Here is a 25482-nt window from a genome sequence, read left to right as displayed (position 1 = left end):
AAAAAAAAAAAAAATTGCAGGCCAGGCATGGTGGTGGCACACACCTTTTTTTTTTTTTTTTTTTTTTTTTGGGTTTTTTCGAGACAGGGTTTCTCTGTGTAGCCTTGGCCATCCTGGACTCACTTTGTAGACCAGGCTGGCCTCGAACTCATAGCGATCCACCTGCTTCTGCCTCCCGAGTGCTGGGATTAAAGGCGTGCACCATCACGCCCGGCTTAATCTCAGCACTTGGGAGGCAGAGGCAGGCGGATCACTGTAAGGTCGAGGCCAGCCTGGTCTACAAAGCAAGTCCAGGACAGCCAAGGCTACACAGAGAAACCCTGACTCCCCCCCCCCCAAAAAAGGGGGCGGTTTATCTGAAATTCAAACTTAACTAGATGCCCTGTATTTGTATTTGCTAAGTCTGACAAACCTAAAATTGTACTGATGCTAGTAAGAGCCTGTGCAAAATAGAACTGCCGCAGATGACACCTCAGACCTAGTGACCGCTGTGAAGCTGGCCTCTCTGTTAGTTCTTCTGAAACTTAAGGCTACTGCTGACCACTGTGAGCCAAGTACATTTCAAAGCCATGGCCAAATGTGAAAAAGAAGACTACAAAATTACCATTTATGTCCTGATTACCAAACAAAAAAGTGTCTTGGCATTTTAAAGTCAATTTTTGATTAAATAATCTATTATTTGGGGCCTATAATAGCAAAATACAACTGTTACTGGTTAAAGTTATTCAAATTATTGTTCACCCCCATATCCCCACTGCCATCACCCTTTAATCACCATAGAAACGTCTAATTTTACTCTGTGGTTTTGGTTGATATTTTCTTGTTTTTGTGTCTTACACATTATAAAGAATACTGTGGCTGGCAGGAAGTAACTGCCTCTAATCATTCACCAAGATGAACAGAGAACAGAACATAAGGGAAGGATAATGCATACTAATAGTTCATCTTTTAGAAAGAGTGAATACTTTGATTTCTTTTAGTTACCTGTCTCTTAGCACCATTAATATTTATGGTTATGGTAAACTAGGCAGGCGATGTGATCTGGAGACTTCCCTGTATCACAGTATAATAAACTGACCTAAATCATCATCGCTGTGCTCTACAATGTGTTTCCTGCATCATAACTGAATAAAAACAGATGAGCTGGTTGACCTCAGCAACGTTCTTCTCCCTTTAATCTGCAAGGCTACCATTTCAAACAACCACGCAAAACTCAAGCATATCAACTATAAAAGCAAAACTAATGCCATTAGGCAGAAAGTAAATTCCTGAGATTACATCTAAAAAAATAATTTTCAAACAGAAACCCCATGCAAATGGTGTCATCCATTCAATTAAGAAGCCAAACATACAGTAAGGCCCATACAAGTAACCATTTCAACATCCTTGAGGTTTTTTCCCACCTAGCTTACTTGATTATCCAATAATCCAACATGTACTGAAAAGACACTAAAAGAGTTATTCAGTCAAGCATTCACATCCTAATGAGAACCCAGTAAGTACAATGTTGAAGCTAAACTACCACATTATTCTCATATAACCTCGCATCAACAAGGATGAACCCCAAAAAATACAGTAATATCTAGAAAGAAGATGGGAAAATCTTTCCCAAGACGAGGTTTCTTCAGCCAGGCGTGGTGGCACACGCCTTTAATCCCAGTTCTCAGGAGGCAGAGGCAGGTGGATCGCTGTGAGTTCGAGGCCAGCCTGGTCTACAAAGCAAGTCTAGGACAGCCAAGGCAACAGAGAAACTCTGCCTTGGGAGGAGGAAAAAAAAAAAAAAGACAAGGTTTCTTTGTGTAGCCCTGACTGTCCTAGAACTTGCTCTGTAGACCAGGCTGACCTCAAACTCACAGAGATCCACTTCTCTCTGCCTCTGAAGTGCACCACCACCAGGCAGAAAATGGAGAAATCTTATAAACAGTTCATCAGCATTTCCCATAGATATCATTTTAAAAAGTAATTACATCAAAAGGAAATAATAATAATAATAATAATAATAATAATAATAATAATAATAAAAACAGTACTTAAGTCTCTACATCAAATTTATCTGAACCTATAAAACTATTTTCAAACATATTAAATCTTATACTAATATTAAACTAAGAATTAAAATTAATACTTAAATAATAAATATATATGCATATTTAAATATATTACACAAAAATATATGAAAAGATAAAGTGTCAAGTAGCTTATAGTAATACCAAACTTAAGAACTGGTAATGGCTCAATAATAATGATAAAACCGCTTTTGAATTCTGCTCTTTTAATTGATTATGGATAAATAATAAAGCAAGGACAAAATAAATCCCAAAGCACAGCATGATACGATGCTGTTTAAAGAATTATCAGAAACAGTTAGATTATAATATCAATGTTAAGTAATGTTATCAATATACTTTTAACTTTCAAGAATTTGAAGGAGTTGCTACTGGACCATGCTAACTTGCACCAAATGGGACGTCAAATTAAAAGCTCTCTACCAATGCCCTTGTTTATCCCAAGTTCAAGTTTCACCAGCACAGAGGACAATCAGAAATGCTATGAATGTGGGTGTGGTCACACAACAGTTTTTAGCATAAAACTACATTTGTGGGCAAGGTTCTACATCTCTGAATAAACCTTCTCTGGCTAAGGACATTGCATGGCTTATGTAACAAAGAGGTATGCATTCATAAAAACTGTGAGATCTTTTGCAACACCACAAATCTGTAAGTGGACTAAGAAGACTTCTAAAGATCCGTCTTGTGGCACACTGGCCATCACACTTCACATCTATCTAACAGTCAGGCTTTCTGACACAGCACTACTCCATCACCCTTCTAAAGAGGAAGAAAGAATATCCTATAATGATTCTTTTTTAAAGAAAACTCAAGACACAACTGATGAAAGAAAATAACAATTTAAATTGAAAACTTAAAAAAAATATTGCCTCATCCGAAATTTTTAATGTGTACATTTTCAAAAGGCAGTATGAGAGAGATTAAAAAGAAAAAAGAAAAAAAAACCACTTAGGTATATCCTATTTTCCCAGCTTACAAGGAAGAAATCATTTTTACTTATATTTTTGTTGTCAACTGTTTCATTTAGCCAGGTATCTAGAACACAGATAGCCTGGACTACAGTGAGCCCCATCATCAAAATAATAATCTTTAAAGGTTATTTCTGACTATATTGGATATGTGTTGTACATATTTATATAAAATTTAAAAAGAAACAAAAATGTGTTTTCATTGTTACTGTTCCTTCTGGAAATGTGTGGTTCAGAATTCTTATGGTGAACTAGTGCCATTAGATTAAGCATACAATTATTATTTCTGCCAACAATTTAGCCCCTCTCTATTCTGTGTTTCAGAAAGATGAGAGCCCTGTCAATTACAAACAAAAAGGAACCTGTCCTGGGAGATCAAGAGCAGAAAGCTGAAACCTCAGTATACATGTCAGATGTAGGTACAAAGGTAATTCTGAAAAGCATGGAAACATTTCATTATAAAAGACCAACAGGAGAAACTGAACACAGGCAACACGTGTTTCTGCTCCACTAGCCTTGACCTGCTACATGCTAATTAGAAAAGAGAGACACCCCTAAGATGGGTAAAGAGATGATGAGACTATAAGGGAAAGAAAAAAGAGATGACATTTAGGCATGACCTTGTCCTCGTGCAGTCATTTTCAATGGCACCTAGAACATCAAAGCTCACAGAGGGAGTATTCATATAGCAGAAATGCAAACAACCCAACTGTTTACTCAATAGTGGAAAATCTACAGGGTGGGGAAACATGTACACAAATTTGGACTGGAGTATAAACAGTAAAAAAGAAAAATTATAACACGTAATGATGAAATACTCCCATGAAACTGAAAAATCTACAGCTATTCTTAAGAACTTAGATGCATGTTATTTGCACATTGAAAGAAAGTGAACCCACCAATGTGTGTGCACATGTATGTATGTATGTATGTATGTATGTATGTATGTATGTATATATACATATACACATAGATACACATGTATGTATGTGTGTATATATGCTGGTATATACAAATATATAAAAGTACATACATGCATATGTACTACTTGATACCATTTAGGTAAAGTTGGAAACTATGTAAAACTAAGTAGTCGTGTAACTGTCAGATCCATAGCTGTGTCTAACCCTCTCTGTACCACATATAGTCCTACTTTAAACGGGTCCTCTGAAGAGACAGTAGGTTTGTCTGGATTGAGACTGGCTGGGCTGATTCCTTTCCATCATTACCAATACCTCTGGATCTTTCTCTTGCGCTGACTGATGCTCCAGAGAAGGACAGGGCAATCTGGAAGCTGCAAACGATGCTTAATGACCTTCGCATTCAAAGTAGTCCCTAGAAGGCACCCACTTCTCTCAGCACTGCCTACAGTACCCAGTTCTAGCATCTCTGGGGACGGAATCCTGTTTGGGGGAAATCATTTCCACTACCTGGTTTAGAAAGAGTGAGCTCAAACCAGGAATTATGACTCCTTATAAAAACTTTGCTCCAAAAATGCCTGTTTTTGCCCCCAGGAATCCTTTGTTTGAGATGCATTTGTGCAGCTTCCTTGTGTGGTGGGGTGTGACGCCTTTCCCATGGCTTTAGACCCACCTTCCTCTGAACAATCAAGGCAATAAAAGCAACTGCATCAGCTATCTGGCTTCCAAAATGCTGATATCTTATTTTATAAATATAGTGAGATTTTAAGTGGTAAAAGAAATAAACATATGTGCATGTTCAATCTATTTACCAAAGAGTAAGCAACTAATTTCCTACTAAATATTACTTCTATTCTCTAATAACTTCTGCTAATTCAATAATTTAATTTCTTTATACAAATACCTCAATCCCTTTTTATTGGGAAAGAATCCAATGAAACAGCAAGAAAACCAAATGACAGCTGCTTTAATCTTAGTCAAAGCAAAGTGAAAGACCCACATGAGCCTCCTGCCTGCCAAGTGCACCGATCACAGTATGAAGCAAAGTAGAACACTAAAGTGCATTCAGGGCCTGGAGACGAACACAGAATTCGAATGAATGGATCCAAGTCATGCTCTCATAATGAAAGGGTTCGCAAACCTTGAGGGGAAAGTCAGCACCAGAACTCAAGGTAGAGAAGGCTTCCTCCTCAGAAAACTGCTCTCAGCTTTCAGTTACCATTTCCACCTTGGCCTTTGGGAATCCTTAGTTACTCCATTTCCAGTCCAGACAGCTCTGACACCATTTCAAACTGGGTCCGCTCAGAACCAAACTGCCTCACTGGGCCGCCACTTACACTGGCGCCGCACCTACTTTTTTACTTTTCCAATGGGGTGCTAGTCTTCTAGCACTTTGGAGGTTATTAAATTCATCAAACTTTCACTGCCTAAAATGTTATTAAGTATGTTTAAATTTGAGATTTTAAAGGGAAAAATAAAGACTGAGATAAATTGTTTTTATTTTTAATGTGATGAGTACCCAAATTTAAATAATGATTTTCTGTGATGGGCATAAACAAATGAAGACATTTTTCATAGATATTCTTCTCCATTTCCTTTCTGCACCCATCTGATAAGAAAGAACTCAACTAGGCGCCACCATGTGCTAAACTGCTTGCCTCATCCTCCAGAGCAAAGATCTTCAGAGACTGGAAAAGGAAAAGGAAGAACATATTTCTATTTCTCAGACTGCTCAGGAGTAGCCATGACCTCTTGCCCGCTGTCTCCTGGCCACGCCTGTCTTCCCAGCTGGTTGCAGTCTCTCTCTGTGATCTAGACCCACCCCTGATTCTATTACCCACAAGTCCAACCACAGCCCTCTACTGCAGTCTGCTTCTTTTTCAAGATTAAACTTTGTTCAAAACACTGGGCATCTTTTCACCTGATGAAATGGCTATACAGATGTTGAATTAATTATCTAGACTGTGATCCCCACACAAAACCATCACAGGGAAATTCACACAGAGATGACTATACTGCATTCTCTCCAAAATTGGAAATGTAGCTGTGAATCCCAAAGTGAAGATTGTTGATATTAAATCTTAGAATCCAAAAATAGAGGTGTAAACACCGCAGCAGTCAGTGCTCACCCTGTATAAACACAGCACAGACCCTTGTATCATTGGCTCTGCAGACAAGTCCAGTCCCCAGTTCCCCACCCCACCCCCCTCAGCAAGCCATGAGATAGGCTTGCTCAACCTGGAGAACTGGTGATTTCTGAGAGCCAAAACCTACAAACCGATAAAACAATACTTTGGCTTTAACAAGAGGCTTTTTTGAGACCATAAATGCAGAATAACTGCTTTGAACACCGAGATTCAAAATCAGCTAACACTAGTGAGAAAAATTTGAAGTTTTAAAACAAAGCCTCTGAAATTTGTAATTTTAAAAGAAAATACACAAAACATACGCTATTCCTGATGTTCATGTCTAGCCATGCTCCTCTAGACCTGCTCCCATTTGAAAATACTATTCTCTTATATAGGGGGAGGAGGTCTCCCTCAATCACAGACATAGAGGAGGGGAGAAGGGGGGAAGGGAGGGAGGGAAGAATGGAAGGAAACAGGGGAAGGGCTAACAATCAAGATGTAATATGAATAAATTAATAAAAATAAATAAATTTAAAAAACAATTTTTAAGAAATTTTAAAAAAAAGAAAGAAAATACTATGCTCTGCTTGAGAGATGGCTCAGTGGCTGCTCATCCAGAGGACCTGGGTTTGACTCCCAGTACCCAGATGGTGGCTCATAACCACCTGTAACTCCAGTTCCAGAGGAGTTGACGGCCTCTGTGGACACTGCATGAACATGGTACACAGACATACACACAGGTAAAACAGTCATACACATAAAATAAAAATATATCAATCGAAAAAAGTGAAAGAAGGATTGGGAGGGAAGGGCCAAACCACTAATGCTATCAAAGAAACACTACCAAAACTGCCGCCATCTCTTCCTCTAGCCCGTGCACCTCTCCCATGGTCTCTGTGGCCTTTCATCATTAGAGCAGTGTCCTAAACTAGCCTAGGGGTCATCTGACCACACAGAACCCACCCGAAGACAACAGTCCTCCTTACTCAAGAACTACTGTCCTGAACAGACTAGGCAGAGCTGACATTGGCTTCATCAGTAGAGGGTACAGGGGATGTGGGTATCAGCTCCTCTGAAAGAAACCCAGAGAAGGTTCTAGGGTACTAAGTGCTGGCTCATATATCATAACTACTTTATGAATGTTTTATTGCCTACTCTGTTATTAAGAGCACCACAAATAAAAAAGCTCCATTTCCCAGCACTTCTCTGTCATCCTAATGTTAACAACAATTTGGGGTTGTTTGTTTGTTTGTTTTGAGGAAAATGCCAGAGGAAGTACCTGCATTAGTCCAAATAGTATTCTACCTTGTCCTCCTACACAATTCAACTGCTGCAGAGAGCAATTCACAATATTTCAAAATTGTTCTTTAATAAAATCTTTTGTTACCTATGATCCCAACGACACAGAAATATTTTCTCCATTATGGCTTGCTCAGCCATTTTATTAAAAAGTCTACTTGCTCTCCAGCTTATCAAATAATCATAGCCAGTCCTATTTTTACTCATAAGCATCTTTCTTGTATGTGTCATGCCCCATGCTCACAGTTGTTCTCCGTGCCAGGGTGCATCCTGTTTTCTCAGCCCTGTTGCCTCTACAACTCTGGTGAGCACTGTAACTGTGCTTTCACTCCCCAAGTCCCTCATCTTGACGCCATATTGCAGGAGATGCTCAGAAGTCACTGGACAGCACATTTCACCTTGTTTATAAATCAGGTCTGGCTTTAAATATTGGTCAGTAGCCAGCTACCTCCTGGAGATGACCGACCGACTCATTGTTTTACTGCCAAATTCTTGCCTTAAGCATTACAGTCTCTGAGAAGTCCACACGGGAGGACTCTTGTTTTCTCTGCTTTTTCTTGCTAATCAGCTCGGGCGCAAGCAGCCTTCTTCTTGGAGAATCAATCATCTCTCCTCTCTTCCTCTGCCTTCCTCCCGTCTCTCTCCATCTCTCAGCAGTAACTATACTGTACAAATGCCAAGAGCCAGCACTGATAAAGACACTCTTCACTTAAGACCCTCTCATGCATGCTGTAGTTTCCCGTCTTCTTCGTGGATTTCCTGTACACTGTACGTTCTCTTTCAAGGTTAAGCTCAGAAGACAGGGGGGAAAGGCACTAAAACCTTGCACGCAGCACTCTTACTCTGCAGAGCTCTGCTGCCAGTTCTGCAAAGGAGGGTGCTCAACTCAGGGATATCATTGGGTAACAGTGACTATCAGGCCACACCTCTCAAAGATTATGAAATATATTGAAAACCCAGAACCATCTTAATTTAAAGCAGTTAGTAGGACTACAGCTCGAAAATTAAGCAAATAGTTATTTCCTAAATAAAAACTTTTAAAAAAATTAATCATAGTTAAAATCCCTCTCAAACTCGTTAAGAATTCCCAAGGGACAATAAATTGTTAAGACAGTTAATACATGAATATATAATTATATCAGGCAAAAGTATTTCAGTGACTTGGGGAGCTGGAAGAGGGAATAAGAAATAAATTATGACCAAGACAAAACAAAAGTTTTTCCTGTTAAAAAGTGAACACTAGGCCATGTGGTGGTGGGACAACTTTAGTCCCAGCACTCAGGAGGCAGAGGCAGGCAGATCTCTGTGAATTCGAGGCCAGTCTGGTCTACAGAGTGATTCCAGGACAGCCAAGGCTACACAGAGAAACCTGTCTCAAAAAAAAAGTGAACTTAGCCCCACAATACACATATCATCTGGCCTAGCCAGAAGCAACCAAAGATACAAGAAAGGACTTCAGAATGTTTAGATTGAGCTCAGTGCTCACTGGATGCTTGCTCTTCCAAGGGACCTAAGTTCAATCCCTAGCATTCACATGGTGGCTCACAGTGACCTATGACTGTAGTCTCCTGGGATCCAATGTCCTTTTCTGATGTGTATACATGCAGACAAAAAATTCATATACATAAAATAAATAAATTTTAAAAAATAAAAATATTTAGATTTATTTTAGAAGTGCAAGAGGCCCAGGCATGATAGTGCATGTCTTTAATCCCAGTACTCAGGGAGGCAAAGGCCGGTAGATCTCTGAGTTTGAGGCCAGCCTGATCTACAAAGCGAGTTCCAGGACAGCCAGGGCTTCACAGAGAAACCATGTCTCAAAAAACCAAAAAAGAAAAAAAGAAAAAAAAAGAAAAGAAAAAAGAAAAGTTCAAGAAAGTACAGAGGCACGCATACACAAATAAATATAACAATTTACATATGACTGAATTCATAATTACAAAATTGTTAATCACCCACCCAAACTGGCATTAAGACAAAGTTGCTCCAAAAAGCGACAAGTTATTCAATGAAAGTCCTAGTGTCAGGAGTGGGCTACAGCCATATGACCTGTTGGTCAAGGAGGCCCCCAAAACCATCCAGACAACTGCCGTGGATGACAGTTGCCCACTCAGGTAGAACACAAAGAAAGCGAACTAGATTTGGCCTGGAAGCTTCCTCCCTGCTACTAGGGGAGAGTAGGCAACAATAGTCTTGCTCAGCTGTAGAGCCTTGGTACAGCAACTGTCCAGCCCACAAGAGAGTAGTGCAACAGTGGCAAGACTATTATGACAGTAACCAAACACTTCCTGGTTAGATTTGTTGCCTGTTCTACAGGACAGAATCCATATCTGGTACCATAAACTCCAGTCAAAGGCCATGGCTAGGGAGGTCACCAACACTAGTGGGGAGCCATTACTGCTGTTTTGAAAAAATGGATATGATATGCCTGTCAAATTGCCTCAAAAACAACTGTTCATTCCCTTAGAACAGTGCTGCCAGCAGCTCTAGTCGTAGAAGCTCCCTCTGCAGTGAAGAGGTGAGTACAGAGCCTAGTGGTTGGTCAAACAGAATAAATGACTAGAGGGCAGAAGAAATGGCTCAGGGGCTAAGAGCGCTTGCTGGGTTCTGTTCCCAGTATCTGTATGGTGGCTCCTAATTATCCACAACTCCAGTGGTAGGGGATCCAACAACCTTTTCTAACTTCTGCAGGCACCAGACACAAACTTAGTACCCAACATATATATGCACACACACAAAATCTAAAACTGAAAAGAAAAAGAAAGGGAAAAATAAGAAAAAAAAAAAAGAATAAATGACTAGGGCTGGAGAGATGACTCACCAGTTAAGAGTCTTAGTATTCTTAGAAAAGATGCAAGTTTGATCCCCAGCACCCATGTCAGGCAGCTCACTCACCTGTAGCTTCAGCTCCAGAGGATCCAACACCCTCTTTCTGGCCTCAGGCATCTTCATTTATATACACAAAGCTCTACACACAGAGACACACAGACACAGACAGACAGACAGACAGACAGACACACACACACACACACACACACACACACACACACACCCCACAATCTTTTTTTTTTTAAGATTATTTACTTTTATATGTATGGGTATTTTGTTTGCATGTCCATCTGTGCACCATGTATGTGCAGTGCTCTCAGAGGTCAGAAAAAGGAATCAGATTCCCCCAGGACTGAGTTATAGAAGGATGTAAGACACCATGTGATCATACACCATGTGCAAGCAGTCAGTGCTCTTAACCACTGAGCCATCTTTCTAGCCCCAATATTTTTTAAAGGGATGAATGACTGCTGAATACATCCAACTATAAATAGGACATCTGAATCACCTCCTCCAAGATTCAAGGATCACCAAAGAAAGGGTAGGAAGACCAGAAGAGCAGGGCAAAGTGTGCAGGAACTTGTGTGGAATGCTGGCTTCAGGACATGGCATGATTGATGAACTCTTGAAATCCCAGCAACTGTGATACCTGCACAAGATTGTGCATGCTACCATGGGAGCAAAAGGGACTCACTGGACGCCCCCACCTCCAGCCCTCCATGAAGATTATATGTAGTTAACAGTTGATGGGGGGGGGGGGGGAGGCATTTCCCTCCGTGGTACAGCCAATGGTGAGGTGCCCAGGAGTCCCCTAAACAAGCCCCTCCATCCTCGCCCATTCTCCTGTCTCAACTCCCCTGAAACTCTCTGGATCCCATGCCCCACAAAAGGAAAAGACATGAAGGCAGAGTCAGGGCTAGTTGAGAAGAGTAAGAGGATCAGCAGAAAGGGGAACAAGAGAGGGTAACAGAGGAGAGGAATGGTTATGCTTTAAATAGGCAGACTGTGAAAACACCACAATGAAACCCACTGTAATTAATGCATGCTAATAAAAATGTTGAAACTGAAAATCTGAACAGATATACACAAATTTACAATATTGAATACATGGCCAAACGTCCTCCCATGGGGCATGGAGGTGCAGTTTCAATGAGAAAAGTGCACGTTTAATATGTACAAGATCCTGGGTTCAATCCCCAGCACTGGGGACAAAAAGAAAGAACTCTTTGTAGAGCAGGGCCAGACCCAGGCAGTTTCACTGATGAAGTCATTCTGACAACAGTATTTAACAGCTTTAGCTGCTGATATAAACTGAAAGGTCCTTCCAAAGCTCATATTTAGATGCTCTCACCTAAGCATCTAATGTAGATGGTAAAGCACATATGGCGAAATCAAGTTTAAACCATTTGGAAATCTTTCCTTCCACAATAAAAATACACAGATTGGACACACACAAAAATTGCAGTCAATATCAGAGAGCTCAGTAACTTCATGATATAAATCTGTATATACCCCCAAGACAATAAATATTGTTAAAGAAACATTAACCAGAGTAGTACAGTTTAAATACCTGCCAGTTTCTGTTCCTTCAACAAATGGCAGGTGCTAACATCTGCCTCTGGCCTTATCTAGCCAATTCTTCCTACTCTTTCTTGAAAATGTCCTCTGATGATCTTTACCATTATAACCTTAAGCTCTATCCTATGTACAAAGAATTTGTAAATTTGTACTGTGCTTCAGGTCCTTCTAAGATACTTCTACAGGAGGATTTTGAACTTAGACATTCTCAAACTTATCAATAACTTCATCTAGCACACACATCTCTCATATACCTCCATTCCTTTAGTACCTCCAAAGCAGATTCTAATCAGGATACAATTAAATTCCCTACCAAATACAAGAACATGACAAATGACAAGTTCTTAAATTCCCCTGTTTGTTACCATTCCCAATGTATTTAAGTACTAGATGCTATATTAATAACATGAAATACTCTATCACTCAGTCAACAGGATATACAGTAAGGTTAGCAAAGCATCTTAATCTATGTATAGGCAGACTTTGAGGACCTTAATTAAGAATTACTAATTCAAACTTTTGAGGGAATCCAAAATGACGGCACTGACCATGCACTGAATCTGATCGGTAGGACATAGCCTGGGGACTGGGCTGGGAGGTACAGACCACAAGACCTGGATAGTCCTCGGAGAGAGGGGTTCACACAGTGTAGAGCATAGGTGGTCTAGCCTCGGATCATCCAACTGGCCCACGAAGGACGGATGCCCAGTCCCCACAGTATGGACACATAGCCGCCTGTGAGCAGCATCTGCGCTCTGTATGTCGGATTCTGTATCTGGTACTGAACTGTGGGTGGTGAAGTGCCAGCATCTGGATCTGCTGGCCCAGGGGAGAATCCAGGAGAACTGGTGGATCTGACCTCAGACCACCCTGACAGTCCACAGAAAGCCCCAAGGCCCAAGTGGGCATAGGCAAGCTCACCAAAGCCCAAAGCCCAGCCAAACGCAGGCTATTGGACAGTACCTATACGCACTCACTGTCCCCCCCCCTCTCTCTTAACTGTGGGCTAAGTTCAAATCTATACAATGGAAAAAGGACAGCAGCTTCAACAAATGGTGCTAGTCTAACTGGATGTCTACATGTAGAAAAGTAAATCTGTATTTATCACCATACACAAAACTCAAGTTCAAGTGGATTAAAGACCTCAACATAAAATCAAATACACTAAATCTGTTAGAAGAAAAAGTGGGGAAGAGCCTTGACCTAATTGGCACAGGAGACAACTTCCTGAACAACACCAACAGCCCAGGCCTTAAGGTCAACAATTAATAAATGGGACCTCATGAGGCTGAGAAGCTTCTTCTGTATGTCAAAGAACACTATAAACAGAAAAAAGCAACAGCCTACAGACTGGGAAAGGATTTTCACCAACTCTACATCTGACAAAGGGCAATATCCAAAATACATCAAGAACTCAAGGAATTAAACCAAATAACCCAATTAAGAAATGGAGTTCAGGGCTAAACAGAGAATTCTCAACAGAGGAATATCAAATGGCTGAAAAACACTTAAAGAAATGTTCAACATTCTTAGTCATCAGAGAAATGCAAATCAAAAGGACTCTGAGAATCCATCTTACACCCCTCAGAACAGCTAAGCTCAAAACTCAAGTGATAGGACATATTGGCAAGGATGTGGAGAAAGGAGAACACTCCTTCATTGCTGGTGGGGAGTGCAAACTTGTACAACCACTTTGGAATTCAATCTGGTACTTTCTAAGAAACTTGGGAATAGGGTTACCTCAAGACCCAGCTATTCCACTCCTTTGCATATATCCAAAAGATGCTCCACCACACAACAAGGACAGTTGCTCAACTATGTTCACAGCAGCTTTATTTCTAATAGCCAGAATCTGGAAACAACCTAGATGTCCCTCAGTTGAAGAACAGATAAGAAACTGGTACATTTACACTATGGAATACTACTCAACTATGAAAAACAAGGAAATCTTGAAATTTTCAGGCAAATGGATGGAACTAGAAATGATCATCCTGAATGAGATAATCCAGACCCAGAAAGACACATATCGGAATATAATCTGAATAAATTATTTTAAAAATAAAAATAATATAAAAAAAAGAATTCTCCACAATTCTCCACAAAACCATGTCATTCAATTTAGAAGCTAATCAGAGCTATGATTTCCAGTTAAATCAAAGAATGCAGTTTTTTAAATGAACATTTAGATAACCAAGTGACATGATATAATCTGAAAGCAGAAGAAAAAATTAGCAGTGGCAAAGAAACTTATGAAGGACTCACGGAAACATCTCAATAGGAAGAAAAGACTGTTTGATATACTTTATACTACAGCTACCTTAACTCTAAAATTTGCATATCTTCAATCTGTAGTACACAGAGATTTAATCACACATTGGCAACAGCACAGGCTTGAAGCCAACACTGGCCAACTCATAAAAACAAAATACAAGAATAATAACAGCAGTATGATATGATAAAGTATGGTTTCTTACAGGAAAATGTTAAGATTTGGCTCAATGAAGCCAGCATAGTCTATGTCCCACTGCAGCAGGAGGAATCGTGGTCTGTCACCATGGTCTCAACTTCCTCATTCTGCCCACTCCACAACCAACTTGCTCCCCTACCTGGCCCATGGCACAGACAGCATGGCGTTTCATCTCCGTCCCTGCCTCCACGCTGACAAGGACCAGTTCCGTATCTACCTTTTCACATTAGGCCTCCCACAGGAACCTCAATCAACAACAACAGCAAAAACTCAACTTCTCAGCTTTCAACCAAAACCTGCTCTCCTTACTGCTGTACCTTAACAGAAACAGCACAGTTCCACAGCCACCTTAGCTACCACCACAGGGCCTTACAGCACAGCCATCTAATCCCCCTCCTTTCCCACAGCAGCCACACAAACCCTGAGTGGCTTCACCGCAGTTCTGGATGAATCTCCAGAGATAAGCTCTCCTTCCCTCTCTACCTTGTCGCCTGCTCTTGGCTTAGGGCTGCATGTCTTCTCTAATGCAGCGCCCCCCTATTGATCCTCCCTTTTCCACACTTTAGCTGTTCTACTGCTAGTGAAATATAAATGCCACTATCTAGCTGTTCTACTGCTAGTGAGATATAAATGCCACTATCTAGCTGTTCTACGTTTAAGCCTTTCAGATGGCCTCCACTGTTTAGATAGCTTCCACAGACTGACACACATTCACATGTTCAGCTGCCAAAACTGACATCTTCCCACTGGGAGTACGCAAACACACTCACTCTCCCCTTCCCCTCCCTCCCTCTCCCTGCCCCAACAACACAGGTCTGTATCCCTTGTATTATATGTGGTTTCAGAATTCCTTGGTAGTGCAGCCACCTAGAAAAAATTTTATACCTTACTGAGGCTTTACTCAATCAGAATAGTCTTCTATGACCACCCTACCCAAACTTCTCCCTTCCTTACCTAATATAGCTTTCTATTATTATGGCATCTTTTAAGTTGTTCACATTACACTTTCTACTGTTGGCAGAAAACAACCATCATTTTTAGTCATCAAAACATAAACATGAGTGGATATGGTGCACATACACAGAATCTTGGCACTTGGGAAGAAGCTAAGGCAGGGGTCATCAACTGAGACTGGCTTAGGCTACAGAGTAAGTTTTTGGCCAGCCTACATTGCACACCAAAGTCCTGTCTCAAACATGCAAATAACTAAAGGCTGGGAAAACAGCCCAGTGTTGGAATTGTTTGCCTAGAATATATAATGTCCCAGGATTCACACTAAACACCATCTTTTTTTTTTTTTTTAAAGTAAAAGTGTGGCATTAAGTCATTCAATAAATACTACCTAGAATTAACAAAGCCAATGCTTCCCCCGCAAAAAACTACATCTTACATTTGGCATACCCTCAAAGAATTAGTTTTGGAAAATATATGCAGATATAAAGAATATAAAATAGAGTTCAAATTTAGGTAGAGAAAATGAATAGGTTATTTGAAGACCAATTCTAAGAAATATTTCAAATGGACATATGCAACAGAACCAAAAAGACAGTATTAGTAGTATGTGGTTTTATATGTATATGCCATAAAGACAAATGTTTGACCTAGCAACAATGCAGAGCAGAATACAGCAAGGCCCAAAGCAACTTACAGTCCTGACACCTTTTTCCATTAGAGAAGACAACACAAAATTACAAAAGAAGCCACTTCCCTAAGTAAGAAGCTGCTTTGGAAAGTGATTAGTAAACCTTGAGAAAGCCATTCTAAGTAACTTGGACAGTGTTGATCAAAAGTCATCCATTTCAGAACTGGAAGGATCTGAGATACCATCAGCTCGCTCCGTTAATAATAGGAGAAACTGAAGCTTGGAAAAGAAAACGAGTTACCAGAAGTCTCACCACTAGTTTAGGACAAAATCTTCCACATGCTCGCCCTGGGGCTCTTTCCACTGTAGCTGCTCTCTTCTCCTAAAGGAAATTTGTACACTATGTTGTTGACTATATTTACACATAAGATGCTTTTGTTTCATTCTAGTAGCCTGTGGGTGGTTAACTTAGATGGTAAAAGTGGCTTCCCAAACTCATACCTTACTTTCTCTCTACTTCATTTGCCCCTCACAAAAAAAATCAACTCTCCAAGTACAGGGCCCAACAAGGCTGGATGAGCTTTTAGTACTAGACCATAATACTAGACATAGACCATGCCATGTCATTCTGACTCAGTACTCATCCCTGTTTTCAAAATCCAGTAACATTTCATTAAAAACACTACCACTTCCTCATCCCAGTGGAGCAGTTTTATTTCACAGTAACACAGTAGGGACAGTGACTACTCACCAAGCAGGGTCATCTTTGAGGCACAAAATTTGAAAGAAACTGAGGCAGTGATGGAAGGTGTGAAATGTAAATGTGCAAACAGGGACCATGCAAACTGAAGTAGCTGATAGCAAAACCTAACAACGCTGCTTACTAAACGTTTGCCATGTGTTAGAGCCTAGCCTAAGAGCATTCCAGACAGCACTGCTAGCCTCACTACCCTCTCTCCCTCCAGGAGAGTTACAACACAGGGAGATAAGCAGTACCAGAATGTGTGCACACAGGGACCTTAGCAGTGGCAAAATAGAAGGGCATGGGGAGGCAGGAGGGCATCAAGGCGGCTTTTGGCTCCAAGCCTTCTTACAAAGCAGTAAGTGCACTCACTGTTAGCCTGCACAAACATGCTGAAGTGTTGAGAACACCAATGTACACACAGCACAGTCATTTATTTATGTATACCTCTCAGCACCATATGAAAACTGAGGACCCCAAAAGTAATTCACAGTGATAAAGCGAAGTCAGTATGGCCAAAAGTGGCCCTTGAGCCCAGGAGGGTTCACTTTCTATTCTAACATAAACTCTATAAATAGTCTAGATTGCATAAGTACCATAGCAAATTAGCAGCTAGTAAATTTTGCAATTCACATATAAAATGAATATACATCTGAGAACTGTACATAAAGCTGACTTTCAAGTGTTCTTGAACAGTATGCATGCTACACATCCAAAGCTGCCTAAAGCAGGGCTCAAGAATGTTTTAAAACAAATATAAATGGCTTAAAAGGGAAAGAGAATGAAAGACATGAAACAATGAACTCTCTTAGGAGACTAAAGCTGGCTTAGGATAAGCTGATTCACAAAAATGGAAGAATTTTTGCATCATGCTAAATACTAGGTTTAATGACTCAGCATAATTAAATGACAAAGTGTCTTCATCATACTTTCAGAGCCTGAAATCAGTTCGGCTCAGCTAAGAGGCATTCCAGAGCCTACTAAGATATTCGGGACAATTCCTCTCTAGGATACTTATCTCTTAATTGGAAAATTAGATGCATGTGTGGAAGAAAAGCAGCACACTCCACAAGAGTGCGCTGCTAAGAAGCAGTGGAGCTGAAGGAAGGAGAAAGCACTGGGCTTATCACAAGCCGTGTGGCCCACTGTAAGCCAGCCCTTTGGGGAAAATGAGAATTAGAATCCCTACGTGAAGGGACGAAACGGCAAGGGAGGAAAGTCAAACGCTGATAAAGATAAGGAACAATGGAGCTCTCATTTCTGGTAGGAAGTCAAATAGTACAGACACAATGGAACCTAGCTTGGCGGTGCCTTTCAAAATACCTATGGCAAGACCCGGGAACTACAGCCCTCATTGTCTAGCCAAAGGAGTTGAAGATGCATGCCTCGCACAAATGTGCACAGAATGCCAGAGGCACTTTACTTATAAACTGCCAAAATGCAGATGAAACTAAGAAACTTAATAGGAGAAGAAAAGGACTGCGGTACATTCACACAATGTAATGGTACTGAGCACTACTAAGAGTGAGCTGGCCCGGTGTGATGGCGCACATCTGTAATGCACTAGGGAGACTGATGCAGGACTGCTGAGTGAGTTTAAGATCAGCCTGGGCTACATAACAATTCCAGGCTAGCCTAGGCTATATTCAACACCATCTCAAAAACTAGGACGAGAATGAAAAGACATGAAGGAAACCAAAATACACTACGAAGTGAAAGAAAGCAATCTGAAAGGGTTCCTACTGTGTCTTAGAAAAGCACTGTGAAGACCAGGTCAGTGGTTCCTAAGAAAGCAACGGCAGCACAAAGCTACTCTGTGTGATACTGTAACGTGCATCTATGTCATTAGACTTTCTCCAAACCCAAAGAATGCACAACAGTAAATAGGAACCCTAAAGTAAACTACAGATTCTGGGTGATTACAGTGTTCAGTGTAGTTGCATCTATTTTGAAAATCTGCCATTTAGGAAGTGATAGCAGAGGGCACACATGAGTGAAAACTGGGGCAAAGGGGAAATATTCTTATAAAAGGATAAACTAATGGGTTTACAAAGACATCTGTAGGATGCTGGTTAAACACAATACATTCATAAAGTGAAATATTGAGTAGCTATAAAGCAATGCAGCTTTATACATACTTAAAAACTGCTAAGTAAAGAATGAATGTAGAGAGAGTTGCAGCACACCATTACTGTATTTACAAAAACAACCCCAATACATCAGTATATGCGTCTATCCTCACAGAAGGTTATAGAAGAAAGCTACAGACTGGGTATCTCTAGACACACAGATAAACTATTATCAACAGCACATGCTCTGAAGAGCACAAGTGGGCAAGAGAAGATGCTAAGCATCTAGCTGGGAGATTTAGAAAGGACATACATTCAGTAGCAGGACTGTCCAACAGTATAACTGCTGATATCTGAGACAACATCAACTTTTCTTAGTGGGCTTTCCTGCCCTCTTTAAAAATGCTTAGCATCACATTTGTAGCCTCTACTCAGTAGACATTGGAAGTACTCTCTTCCCATACAGTCATAACTACCAAAAATGGCTCTGGACATTGCCAAATGTCCCCTGTGAAACATGAATGCTCTTTGTTGAAAAGCACTGTTCAGAAGCAACAATGGTAATAGATAATTTACAAAACATTCTTGGTAATACATTCCTGTAAATTAATAACAAATCCAATACATATATGTGTATTTAATGTCAGAGAGAGAGAGAGAGAGAGAGAGAGGGAGAGAGAGATCTCCATATGACTGCCATATACCAATCTCTTTTACAAGCTGATCTTTCAAAGCCCTTCCTGATGCTGAGCAGGCAATACTTGTACCTGTTCTTCTAACAGGCTTCCAAACCACACTCAGCCCCTTTTGAACCTCTGTGGCTGCATTGCGCTTTCCACTCCTCCCCCCAAAACAACAGCTTCTCAATCCATAATCTTCTAGGATGCTAGGAAGGCAACCACAACACAGAAACCTAACAGTCAGATTTTGGCTCAATTTTTTAAAAAGCTAATGTAATTATTGACACAGTAAGAACATAATTGCTTGTATTATACAAATAACATTTCTTCCTGTAATTCCTAAGGACCACACACAATGCCATTGTTCTAACATCATGAAAAGCATTACTCCTGATTTCAAGGAAATTACAAAGAGAAAGATTCATTATAAAGCCAAGAGAGGCCTTAACTAGATTCTCTAAGTCATAATTTCATTAAGTATAATGACATTTCAAATATGCCACAATGAAGAGGTGGCAGGAGTTAGGGTACCAAACAGGCTTGACTCATTCAAACACATCTAAAACTGGCTGCTCCTCCCATGTCTTTGCAGAGATGCACGGCACCCTGGCCCTCAGCGTCATGCTCTGAGGGCACTCCTTCCACGATGCAGTCGGTGGGACGGTCTGGGTTTCACCATCGTGACATCATGCTCTTCGAGTCCTAGTGCTGAGCTGACTGCTTGCACTTAGCTCTCAGGAGGTTGGCTTTTGTTTGTGGAGGAGACCTCGGTGGCCTCACTGTAATCAACACACCCATGAGTGGCTATGGAAGATTCTTAAAAAGTGTCAGCGGCGAAAAAAGAAACTCACCATTCTAACTACTTCAGGGTAAGTCTGCTCTGTCAGACAGCCTCTGCTTATTGTAATGTAGTCCACCAGTTCATTAAGAGTGGAGCGCTTGTATTCTTTCATTTTAAGATCAGATAGCGTGTCCATGAAGTCAAAAATGACACAGCACTGCTGAAGTTTCTTTAGGAACAGTTCAGGCTGCTCTGAGGTTGGAACGTCTAAGAAAAAAAGAGGAAATGGTGTAAGTCTGTCATCAATTTCTAGGCAACAGGAATTCTCTGTGAAAGTTACTTCAAAAACAAACTCAAAAGAACAAGACAACAGTGTTCTTGTTAACATCACACATAGGTAAGAGACATCATAAGCACCGCGTCAGAGACCCTGTGTCCGAATGCCCAACACCAGTGACTGTATTGGCTGGACTGCAACTGATGACTAAATACCTGCAAGCTAAAGCAATGTTTAGCCCCAAACACCCCAGCGCCAATACCTTTAACATTCAACAATCATTGAGAAAGGTCAGGCTTACCCATGAAGCCACAAGTTGTCATCTAGTTTGAACTCATTTACTAAAAGATTTCAAAGCAGAAATGTCGATCTACATTTTTCATACTGACATCCTTGGTGTTTAAAGCAATGGCTGGTTATGGGTTTTGCTTTTTGTTTGTTTTGGATTTGTTTCATTTAAGTTTAGGCTCCATGAAGTTGCTTTGTCAAAGAAACTTGGAAAGCTAACAAAATGAAACAATGCCAACAAGTATATCCACGCTGGGGAGATGGATGGCTCAGTTGGTAAAGCGCTTACCACGCACGCATGACGACCCAGGTTCCATCCCCATCTCAGAGAAGCCATGCATGACAGTTTGCATCTATAACCCCATCTCTGGGGAGGCAGAGAGGCAAGGGTGTTCCTGAGTTTGCAAGCTAGCCAGCCTAGCCTGTTGGTGAGCCCCAGGTCCCTGTGAAAGATTCTGTCTCAAACAACAAAGTGAACAACTGAGGAACAAACCCAAAGCTGACCTCCAGCCCGCATGTGCGCATGCACATATATACACATGCGCATGTCCGCATACACACACACACACACACACACACACACACACACACACACACACACACTCAAAAAGTGCATCAGAAGTGGTAACAGAACAAGTTTCACTTAGATCTACATCTTTTTGACCCATGTTATTCTTTAGCAGTGAGAAAAACCCACTAACATCTTTATTAAAATATTCTCAGGGGGCTAGCAAAATGCTAGTCAGGGAAAGCATTTTCCAGAAGCCTGACAATCTTAGTTTAGTCCTTGGAGCCCACATGGCCGAAGGTGTTCTCTACAAGTTGTCTTCTGACCTCTACATGTGTATTATAGCATGCATGTGCCCATATATACATGTACACAAAAAATTAGTAAATATAACTTTAAGGTTGTTCTCAGGATAAACATCTGTTCTCTTTTCAAACGACAGCGGACAAGGGCTGGGGATAGAGCTTAGTTGGTACAGCACTTGGCTAGCACTCACTAGGTCCTTACTTCCAGCCCCAACACACAAGTGGAAACAGTACACAGCAAGAGTTCAAGAACATCCTCAAGTTTGAAGGCAGCACAGGTTACACGAGACTCTCTTAAAAGGGGTGTTGGGGTGGTGGCAATAGTGAAGCAATTAAAGGTGCTGATTACCAAGCCTGACTACCTGAGCCCTACTTAGAACCACAAGGTGGAAGGAGAGAACTGATTCCAGAAAGTTATCCTCTGGCGTCCACAAGTGTTATATGGAATGCACACACTCAAACACACAGGCAATAGTTTTGTTTTATGAAAAAAAAAAGTCAAAAGTCGATGTCTTTTGAGTGTTCAGGTACCAACAGAATACCTGTTATCAAGCCTCCTCGCCAAGGTCCAGGGATCGTGCAGGAAGAGGGCAGAAAGATTCTAAGAGCCAGGCACCAGAGAAAACCAAAGCAAAACTGTCTTCTGCACATGGCTTCACCACGCACTCATGACCTTAGAACAGCCGTGGATGTCTGCACAAGACCTGCACAAACCCAAGCAGTCAACAGTCTAGTGTGGAAGGAAAAGAAGTTCAAAAGTCTTTTCCCTAACAGAAGAACTATGGATAGCTGGTGGCTTCTACAGCTGGGAAAGTAGGTTTTCTTTAAGGATATCACTCCCAGTAGGCCACGGGTGATCAAGCCGATAGCCCCACACAGAGGAGTCTTAGTGTGGCACAAATTGAAGCTGATGAGTAATTTTTTAAAAGATAAGCAAAAGTTGATGAATGGGTAGAGGGGTGGGGGTTGATCTGGGAGAAATTAGAGGGGAAAGGAGGTGTGAATGTGATCAAAATACATGTTATGAAAATCTCAATTAACAAAAATATTTTTGAACTACATAATATAGCTGAGAATGGTGGCATACACCTTTAATCCCAGCACTGGGGAAGCAGAGGCAGGTGGATCTCTATGAGTTCAAGGCCAGCCTGGTCTACATAATGAGTTCCAAGACAGCTAGGGCTTTGTAGAGATCCTGTCTCAAAATAACTAAACAAACAACAACAAAACTTACATGATATGAATTTGACTCCCATACTGTAATAAATGTTCTGAAGATGTGGCTGAGTTGGTAGAAGGTTTGCCTTTCATGTATGACTCCATCAGTTTTTAAACAGAAACTCTGATTTAAAAATTCTCTTGCTAGGCCCTGTCCCTAACCGGCTGCAGTACTTGAGAGAGCTGTCCCTGCCCCTCGTTTATCTTGAGGGTGGCATGGACAAGGGGGAGATGCCCTGCATCATATGGAGAGCTGGCCCCAGAGTCATGAAAGTAGGAGAGCTGATCATGACCTCTGCCAGCTGCAGCACTGGGTGAGCTAGCTGGGGAAGTGCTGGAGCTAGCCCTGGTGGTGTGGGTACAGGAGAGCAGGCAGGCTGACCAATTCAGCTACCTCCCAGGCCCAGATGCAGGGCTTTACATTGGCCCATCCCATCTACCTCATCTATGATCTCTGGAGCACATGAAAGAGCTGGTCTTGCAGCAAAGCTGTCAGATCTACTCAACACAGGGCAACAACAGGCTGTCCTAGAGGAACCCCATGACAATCCAGTATAGATAGTGTAGCAGAAGGCATGGGCCTCAAAACAGATCAATGGCTCACTGCAATGAACATTTATACTGACACAGTATAGCTTTCATGACATGATATTTTTTAATTCTGTCCTTTTTCAGGGGGAGGGGAGTCCATGGGCAGAGGGTGGATACAAAGGGACAGGGATTGGGAATGGATAATGTGAAATTCACAAAGAATCAATAAAAAGCAAAACAACAACAAAATCTCCAGCTAGGAAAAAACATGATCTACAGTTGGCCAGTCTACTTCCTCCCCTATTTCTTTCTACTATTTTACTCATAGCCCCTACACCACGTATTCCCTTGAAAGGCAATGAGAATTACAATCAGTGTGATGGTTTGCCGGAGGGTGGCCCCCCAGAAGCTCATCTATTTGAATGTTTAGTCCCACCCAGTTGGTGGAGCTGTTGGAAAGAATTAGGAAGTGTGGTCTAGTTGAAGGAGGTGTGTCACTAAAGGTGGGTCTTAAGGTTTCAAAAGCCAAAACTATTCCCAGTAAGCTTTTTCTCTCTGCTCCTACTTGCAGATAAAGATGTAAGCTCACTGCTGCAGGGCCATGCCATGGCTACCTGGCTGCCTACCTACTGCCATGCTGCCTGCCATTATGGCTACCGACTCACCCTCTGGAACTGTAAGCACCTATAAATGCTTTCTTTATGCATTGCCTTAGTTGTCTTGTTTTGTCACAGCAATAGGTAAGTAACTGACACAATCAGGGTAGGCTTACTGTCATCATCCAAGTGAATTATTTATTAATACTGAGAATAAATTTAGAGGTAAGCATGTGGCAGTCTTTTCTATTAAAAAAAAAAATAAGAGAGGACTAATTTCATGTCGAGTTATACAGCTAGGAACAGTGCTTGGGTCTCCAGCCACACCACATGGCCTCTGTGCTGCTCAAGGACTCCACGGCATTGACACAGTGAAGTTGAATGGAAGGGAGTTCTGATGCAGGAAAGAGCACATTAGCTAAAGATTAAAGTCTTCTCGGGATTTTGATACCATAGATTTAACAAGGCCCTAAACTAGACTATCCACATGGAGAAGTACCCACATGCTTACAAGGCATCAGTAAATGACAGCTTTTTAAAGAGCAAAGCATCATTCAAGCAAAAACAATGTCTGTGGTCACTCAATAGATTTACATATTTAACAATTCAAAGCATTCAGGCAGTTGGCATTTAGAAGCTTTTTAATGGTAAGCAGTTGGAATCCATTCTTTATTCATGGGGACTGATCATTCACAGACAAATCTGAAGCAGGCTATCCACCTACTAGATGAGACAATAACAGCTTATACTTACTGAACATAAATAGGTGTTATTTTTAATTTAATAGATGAGTAAATCGAGACAGAGTTATTCGGTATCTTACTCAGAATCATACAGCTAATAAACAATGGAGACACAATTCAAACCCAGGTTGTCTGGCTCCAGAGCCTGGATCCCTCTACACCACGCAGTATTCAGACACACAGAAAGGCCAGGGTGAGATTACACTCCAGAAAACAGGATGCATGCAAAGGCAGCGCAGGAGAAAGCAGAGAGAATCACAAATGCCTCCCAGCAGGCCCACCCCATTCTTGAAGTAGCCCACTGTGCTCCCCCTCGAGCTGCCTCCAGAGCTTCCCAGGCAGAGCAAAGCTTCGCTTTCTATTCTTTATCCTTTATCACAGATTAAATTCGTCTAAAAGGGCCTCCCTTCATTAAAGAACTTAAGCACACGGAATAAACCACAGGATGCTGGTATATCCTTTAACAATTTGTAAAGTAACAGCCTTTTTTAAAAAAAGGTTTCCCATCACAACTGAAGGATGAGCTATAAATCAATTGCAGAGCCAGGATCGTGTCTGACTACAGGAGGGCTAAGACAAGGTAACATGAACCCAGGCACTCAAAAAGCCTGGGAAACATAAACTAAGTCTATCTCTGTCTTCCTTTCTCTCTCACTCCCACCCCTCTCTCTTGGTGGGGCTTAGGGCATGGGGCCAGGGGTGTGAATGGTCCAAGCAAGGGGCTCTTCTGGTATGGACTGGCCCTGGGACTGCACTCCTGAGCTATGCTGTCTCAATCTCCAAACTCTCATCTCCTAGTCCTTGTGGGTATGAAAAGATAGGACTGGGCAAGGACCAGAAGAGTGCTGTGTAGCCCAGAAAGTTTCAATAAAGAAGTTTAATATCTACAGGACCACTCTCCAA

General features: G+C 41.3%; 1 protein-coding gene across 3 annotated transcripts in view; it reads right to left on the bottom strand.

Moving 5' to 3' along the window:
* PPP2R5E (protein phosphatase 2 regulatory subunit B'epsilon) overlaps positions 1–25482 on the bottom strand; it is a 144967-nt gene that overhangs the window by 45531 nt on the left and 73954 nt on the right. For all 3 annotated transcript variants that reach the window (XM_084791630.1, XM_084791629.1, XM_084791631.1), the window contains one exon: positions 20184–20380. In XM_084791630.1, the coding sequence (XP_084647756.1) occupies positions 20184–20380 (197 nt within the window). The remainder of the gene's footprint in view (positions 1–20183; positions 20381–25482) is intronic.

This window comes from Acomys minous, assembly GCF_964271855.1.
Source record: "Acomys minous genome assembly, chromosome: 8".
Classification (NCBI taxonomy): domain Eukaryota; kingdom Metazoa; phylum Chordata; class Mammalia; order Rodentia; family Muridae; genus Acomys; species Acomys minous.
The sequence above is the reverse complement of the archived record's forward strand: the minus strand, read 5'-3'. Positions and strand labels throughout refer to the sequence as shown.